The sequence below is a fragment of the Zea mays genome, chromosome 3 (genome assembly GCF_902167145.1).
Source record: "Zea mays cultivar B73 chromosome 3, Zm-B73-REFERENCE-NAM-5.0, whole genome shotgun sequence".
Taxonomy (NCBI): Eukaryota; Viridiplantae; Streptophyta; class Magnoliopsida; order Poales; family Poaceae; genus Zea; species Zea mays.
In genome coordinates, this window is record NC_050098.1 from 124,684,661 (window position 1) to 124,692,103 (window position 7,443).

The following is a 7,443-nucleotide window of genomic DNA, read 5'->3' on the forward strand; positions in this document are numbered from 1 at the left end:
ATGAATCCCATCCATTTTCCTAGTCACTAAATCATCCCTGACAAAGGAATTCCGTGAAGGTCCTCATTGCCATCTCTAGGGAATGACCATGGCGGAAGTGGGGGGGGGGGGGGGGGGGGGGCATGACCATGGCGGAAGTGACGGTTGGGTACCGCTGAGGACAGGGACGGATGAAGATGGGCTTGTCGGGCACAAGCGCAAGCCATTCGGCCCATTAATGTTATCATTGGGCGGCTCCAAGTGGGTGCCGTAGACGATGAGAGAGGCCACACCAACACGGAGGCAACACTTCAACTGCAAGCAAGCGCAGAGCATGCCGCCGCCATTGCCCGCTCCGATACTGCGTGTGCCCTGTAGTGGAGCTACCGCTGCATGCTGCAACCTGCAATGCGAGTACTGATCGAGCAAGCAGAACTAGCAAATAGTAATACTGCAACCTGCAACAGTGATCAATGTCGCCGGCGACAAGCCGGGGAGACGAGACCACGACCAGGCACGCATACAGCTGTTGTAGTTGTTTGTCACGCACACACACAAACAGAGTCAGTTCTCGATCATCCACACAGTACACAAATTCTTAACACAGGCGGCACAACGGAAAAGCAACTAATGATACGTAGTAGGGCAAAAGGCGGCATCCGGTCTGGCGCTGCCGAGCGATGTTGCGAGCCTCAGATGAAGGTCCAGTTGGCGAGCATGAGCGCCAGGCACTGCGGGGCGCCGTCGTCACCCACCACCTTCCACGCCACTGCCTGCTCGTACGACGCCTGCCGCCCCATGCTCGACCTGCACACGCCACCGGGGAGGTACGCCAGGCCCTGCTCGGGACGGGGGGAGAAGAGAAGAGGCAGGTGTCAGCTGGCTTGCGACGACCACCACCCGCCATGGGCGCCACGGCTACCCCTACCACCCGTACCTGCTGCATGATCGCGGGGAGCTGCGCGGACAGGGCCTTCTGGCCCTCCTCGTCGAGGACCGCCTCCAGCGGCAGGTCCTGGATGTTCACCATCGTCGTCTCCAGGATGTCGAAGCCGGCGCTGTTGGCGAACTTGAGCGTGAAAGCCGGCGGCTGCAAGCAGTTGGCAATGCCCGGCTCCAGGTTACGGCATAAGCTACTATCATTAAGAAGTGCGGCGATGGCGATGGAATCATGAACACGACAGCATCAGAGGCGACTGACCTTCAGAGAGCAGCAGAGTATCGCGTCGCTGTGCTTCCAGAACAGCATCAGTGGAGAGTCCGCGCCTTCGGTGTCCGACCAGCGGATCTCCGTTCCAGTGTGCGCCCTGCAATTTTGGAATCGTCAAGATCCCATACACAGCTCGGTAGCACACAGTTCCAGGGGTCATGCTGGATGTCAAGAGTTCCTTCCAGCGTAGTGGTGGATTGAGAGAGCATTAACAACTCCAGGGTAAATTAGCTGGACGAATGGAACTCCCTAACAATTCCAGAGTAGACAAAACGGAGAACGCAACAGGTAAGCTAAGAGTTCTACGGACCTGTAGCTCCTGCCAATCCACGTAGCTAGTGCAAGTGCCTCGGGAGAGCCCGGCGGATGCTTCAGTTCGATACGCGAACCGAGGCGAGAAGGAGCGATCGCCATGGCCACCCTCTGCACGGAGGCCATCACGCCCCTGACGTACTGCTTGGCCATTGCCGCCACGCTCTCGCGAAGGTGGTTCTCGAACGAGAACTGGAAGGCGATGGTCAGGACCGATCTCGTGGCGCACGTGCCGGAACCATCGCATGAAGCGCGCATGCCGCTTCCACCTGATCCAACCTCGAGCGCAGAGGCAAGGTCAAGCGTGCGTGTGGTGGCCGTTGGCACATCCTACAATTTCATTTGGGTATTGTGTTAAAGGAAACAGTGTGGCAAGGCACGGGTAAGATGTGACACCAGGAGGGAGTGAATATACAGATCCGACAAATACTCACCGTCTTAGCATCAAGCGGTATCACACGGAAGCCTGAGGGCAGCAACGGTGCATCGTCGGCAAAAGATTCATCAATAGGAGCAAAGACAAGCTGTGCACACGCACCAGGTGCATCCTCGTCGACGCCACTGCACAGCTGCAGTAGCCGATAATGTCACACAATTGTAAAGCAAGAACCAAGAAGCAAGAAACAGATTGGAAGGCCTCCATACCTGTAGAAGAAACATATCCCGGGACATAAGCACCTCCTCATGGCTAAAGCCATGTCCTTCAAGCCTAATAACCTCCAAGGACTGAAATTAAAACATTAAGTTAGATGGAGCTTATATTGGTTGGACATTAACAAGAAGACAGGTGGAAGGAACCATGATCAATAGATTATTACCTCTTCATGCTCCAAGGTGCGTGCAAGGGGCAGTATAACCTGGTTGCCCATAAACCCACCAGCCCTTAAACCTGGAACAGTGTATGGGTTGGCCCTCAAAGAGGCGACAGAATAAGCATCGATGCCAGGATCAGCCCATTCAGACCGATGCTCCCTCAAAAATCGCACAAGTAGAGCAGGTGGCACATTCTGCAATATCAAAAGAAGTACATCGGGGTAAGGTTAATTGTACCACAAAAACAACTTTATGCAAGGAAAACTACCATGAAGATTGTTTGTTTAGTATTGTAACAGCTAACAAGCAACTAAAATGAACTAACAAGCAAACAAACATGATACAGAATGGAGCGCATGTACAAACCTGCAGCAGCATCGATGCTTTTGCGCACATGATTCCACCCCCCATAGCAGAAAATAATGGGGAAGCGCTGACATGAGACCCAACAAGTTTATTTGGAGATGAGTTGATTGTAACTGTAATATCCTCAGCACCATCGGTGTTCAACAAACAAGACCAGCCATCATCTGGAAAGCCACTCACAGCATCATTGAAGCCTCTGAAAATTAGAGTTTAGGTTTCAGATCAGTGGTGGCCAAGAATGGAATGTTATTACAAGACACTCTTGCAGATGCTTTTGCATCTTTTAAACACCTGCTGAGCCTTTGACTGAAAGTTCTGAGAACAGCCGGCTGTCGCCCAGCACCATAGGGCATTTCACCACTTGACTCATGTGCAATTTGCCTAATGTGTCGCAACGCCTATACAGAAAACAGTATGTGTCAGTGTCACTGGTGCATCTGTAAAATTACATATTCAGGAGTACCAAAGCCCAACAGCTGCTTAGCAACAATAAAATTGAACAGACATACCGCCGCAGTCATCTTCTGTGCCAGTATCTTAGGGGATTCATAGAGTGGCCGAAGAACCTCAGGCACACTACAAGCCTGTATTGAAAGTTTAAAACACAAGAAAATTTAGGCACGTTTCTGCTAAAAATTGAAAAACGGGTAGATGCATATCTGTATTACTATGAAAGACCCACTGCTACTTACATTCAGATTAACATGATCCACAATGTAAATCATGGAACCTCCCCCATCACAGGGTCGAATCAGATAACCACTAGGAAGCACCTCAGCTCTGATAAAATTTGGAGTGTTAGGTCCAGAAGGACCTCCAGTGGACTGAGTCAATGACCTTTCGCAGATCTAGAGAAAACAGAGCCACAGTGTTACCAGTACTGCAGTATGCATCAAATATAATGATCAAGCAAAAGAAGTGGAAGCCAAGCATCAATTAACACGCTGGTATTACCAAAGTCAAAAGACACGACTTTACAACAGCTTTCACACTACAGTGAAAAAGGCAGGTAAAATTGACAGGAGGGAAGTTCAGCAACAAGATTAAGCTTTGTTGGAACATGACAATGAGACCAATAATATGCATTAGGTTAGTTGGATAATTAAGGCATACCACAAGACTGCCATCGTCAAGACCACTAGTGTATCGGAGCGTCCAAAAGTCTCGTGGTTCCGCGAGAGTTGTCAGTGCATAAGTCTACAGATTAAAACATAAATTATCACTATCCACAAAAAACATAGTTACTAGTGCTAGTATATAAACAAACACGTAAAAAGACTGAACCTTATGTGCAGACATATACCTGCATATAGATCAGCTCAATCGTTCCACCGTTACCCGTAGGGATAACATGGAGGACATCAACATGCCGACAATCGCGATACCACGATGCACGATCCTTAAGGATCTCAGCAACCTAAATGGAAACTAATTAGATGTCTCACAGCTGCAGAAGCTAAAAGAAAATGCAAGACCAATAAGAATCAACATACCTTTGTGGGCTCAAGGCTCACAAGGCCGCAAGCTCGTGCTGCTACGCCGCTGCAGTTGTGCGAAACAGCGATGATTCCAACGGAATCCGGACCAGGCTGCAATCAGTATCACGTTTGAAACGGTCAGAGATATCAACATCAGGTGCATCACCATATTAGGGTAGCACACTATCTAGAAAAACAAGTACATTACCTTCATCCCAACCATTTGCACCCAGTTGACAGCAGTTCCAGTCGCCTTGGACATGAACTCTGCCAATGTCTCCTCAGCAATAGCGAGTAGACTGGACAAAAGGAAAATTAGCATTACAGCAAGGATAAGGTTTGAAATGTAACCAGGTTTCAGGCTTACCCTGCTGGGTTGTTCGCATCCCTTTGTGGAGGATGCAGAACTGCTGGGTTTTGCTGTTGGTTGTGCTGACCACTTGTCACCACAGACTCACAGCTTGTGTCGGTGGTGGCTACAGAAGGCTGCAAATTTACAAGCAAATGTTATAGCAAGCAGAAAAAGATAATGCATAAGCAGGGAAAAAAAGAATTACAGTAGGCATGTAAACAATACTGTAACAGACTTTGTTAAAATGCAGCAAGCCATGCATCATGAAACCAATCCATTTTCTAGTTCAAGCCCATGTACATTTGAAAAGAGAAAAGTAGCTCACACTGTGGAGTCGATTCTTCATATACCCGTTGTCAAAGACGAGACGGGAAACCTGCTTCTGCAGCCGGTCATTCTCCTCCATCAACAGCTTGTTCATCGCACTCAGCTTCCGGTTCACGGTTTGTAGACGAGAGGACTCCTTGCGCTGCTTCTCCCGGCATCTACCAACGACGATGGAAACACGATTTAGTGGCAGGCACGCCTAAAAAAGCAAACAGCTAGCAAACAGTGGATTCCAATACACGGGATTCCCTTGTAGTTCTTGATTGGCATAAACCAAGAATGAACAGGAAGAAGGCATTTCAGTAAATTTCTTATGGCATGAGCGGGTCATTATACAGGAATGTGTGGAAAAGCTGAAGCAAAAGAGACCAAATGGATGCTAACTAAGAACCAATATGTGTGAATCATTGCTTGATTGGAAGTGATGCGTGTGTGTGTGTGTCTGCATGTACCAAGTCTGGTCAAAATTAGACCTTCCTAAGCCCCCAGGGTGCATGAAAGATTCTTGACTCCTTTTACCCTTCTCCAAGCTTTTTACTCAAAAGGTGCCGTTATCCTCATTCTTGATTCTTCCACAGTGGCAGTGAGGCACCACCAAGAACAAAACTGTTACCCAACTTTTAATCCGCTGGAAAAGAAGGCAAAGTGACATAGCCTACGAGGTGATGTTCAGAGGGGCCTGAAGGACAGCGAATGCCACCACTGAAGTGGAAAAGACTGACCTCAACTCAGAATGCTGTTGGATCGGTCAACAAGGAAACTGGAAACACACACACACACACACACACACACACACACACACACACACACACACACACACACACACACACACACACACACTTGAAGCTACAATCAAGAACTCGAGGATTTTGTGGTGCCGAACAACTGTCACTTGTTTCTATTTTCCGATCTCATGTTTCAAGATAGATGTAGTGCTAACCGACCAGCTGAGTTCATATTGACACCTCGATACATGATTGACTAGCAACTTCTTGACTAACACAAGCAACCATACGTCCTTGACTCGTTGGGGCATACATGTGAAAGGTTGACACCTCCCATCCACGCTTGTGCTGCTAAGCAACAGGACGAATCCTACCAAATGCAAGCAGAAACTGCCTGGTGGCAAGTCATTGTCATCACGAACGGCATGACGTTTATGAACACATAGGCCAAGTAATTTCCATACAATAAATCTGACAAAGACGGTTGCTTTAGTTCCCTGCCTAACCCACAGATGGCAAAAAGTATGTGATACGGAGACTGGAGGAGATACAGGAGCCCATATCATATCATTGTGCGAGGTTCGACAAAATCTTTTCAAAAAAAATCCAAGGAATGAGCGCAGATTCAAGCAATTCGTGTTTCGTCTGCACAAAATCTCTGAAGAATACACAGTTTCTCCCCAACAAAAATAGCATCATTGCCACAGCGCAGAACTCCCAAGATCCTATAAGTCAATCAACCCTATGAAACTGCGAAAATGATCCACTTTTCCCACATCCCAACATGGAAAAACCAAATGCAGGAAATAGAACAGCAACGACAGCACCAGAGGAGGTAAAAAAAAGGTCACGCAATGCCTTGACCCCCATCCCCAAGAAGAAAGAGGAGAGCCAAAGCCAGGAGATGGAGCTCACAGTCACAGATCGAGCGTGCGAGAAGGGGTGGGGGGACGGACACGGACGGACCGAGTGACTGACCTGCGGTTCTGGAACCAGACCTTGATCTGCTTGGGCTCGATGTTGCGGAGGATGGGGCAGTCCCTGATGAGGTGCTGCCGGCGCAGCGAGCTGGGCTTGGGGCACTCGCTGTAGACGCGCTCCAGTGCCTCCACCTGCTCCGGCGTGTACCGCACGTACTTGCCCGCGTCCACCTGCGGCGCGGCGCCCGGGGAGAGCCTCTCCCTGCTCGCCACCGCCGCCATCGTCGCCAGCGGACCCGCTAGTAGTGCAGGAGAGGAGAGGAAGCGGAGGCGGAGTAGCAGGCCCCCGTGCGCGCTGCCGCCATGGCCATGGCGCTGGGCGTGCTTGCGGGGGGAGTAGTGTAGGGAGTAGGGAGTAGGTGGTGGTTGTGCTCGCGTGGGATGGGAGTGGGCAGTGGTGGAGTGAGGAGGAGGAGAGGACAGTAGCAGCAGAGCTCTGGGCTTGTTTAATAGCAGTACAGTACTGCTGCTCTGCAGCAGCAATAGATGTTTTCTGGTCACTCTCTCTCTCTCTTTCATCCGGTTTTTTTATAACTTTTATGAAACCTTCGGGTTTTTTTCTATTGGCTTGTTCGCTGCGGCTTGCTGCGGCTGCAATCCGGCTGCGGCTGCGGCTTCTACAGTATTTTTCTCTCTATGGATTGCAGCTGCAGCAGTCCAAACAGCTGCAACAGTGTCGGCTTGTAGCCAGCCGAACACGCCCTATGATTTCCATTTTCCGATTCTATAGTTCGTGCCATGGAGTCGATTTTTGGCTCTTCTTCTGAATTCTTTGGTTAAACGGCGTTTGCACCTAGGCTATACTATATCATATTCCCTACTTCACTCTTATTTCAAACCCCACTCTATAAAATAAATAGTGTTTTGTAACATTATATGTATAATCTGCTAGAAACAACCG

The 7,443-nt window shown here is 49.2% G+C and overlaps 1 protein-coding gene across 1 annotated transcript; it reads right to left on the minus strand.

The window, feature by feature from the left end:
* Positions 1-398: 398 nt before the first annotated feature.
* LOC100274567 (uncharacterized) lies at positions 399-6,993 on the minus strand. Its single transcript, NM_001148922.2, has 18 exons — positions 6,541-6,993; positions 4,836-4,995; positions 4,526-4,644; positions 4,367-4,457; positions 4,174-4,269; positions 3,984-4,097; positions 3,794-3,877; positions 3,373-3,528; positions 3,190-3,264; positions 2,972-3,078; positions 2,681-2,876; positions 2,320-2,508; positions 2,147-2,227; positions 1,936-2,070; positions 1,500-1,831; positions 1,181-1,286; positions 917-1,069; positions 399-818 (listed from the first exon to the last, which is right to left on the minus strand). Exons 1-18 carry the CDS (start codon positions 6,762-6,764, stop codon positions 672-674), a joined length of 2,565 nt encoding a protein of 854 aa, NP_001142394.1. The 5' UTR covers positions 6,765-6,993; the 3' UTR covers positions 399-671.
* Between the last annotated feature and the right edge of the window lie 450 nt (positions 6,994-7,443).

Excerpts from the sequence above, each read along its gene's own strand:
- LOC100274567 (NM_001148922.2), bottom strand. The coding sequence starts at position 6,764 with ATGGCGGCGGTGGCGAGCAGGGAGAGGCTCTCCCCGGGCGCCGCGCCG. Across the intron at positions 4,996-6,540 it reads GTCTGGTTCCAGAACCGCAG|ATGCCGGGAGAAGCAGCGCA; the intron begins GTCAGTCACTCG and ends CGTCGTTGGTAG. Across the intron at positions 3,079-3,189 it reads CACAGAAGATGACTGCGGCG|GCGTTGCGACACATTAGGCA; the intron begins GTATGTCTGTTC and ends TTTTCTGTATAG.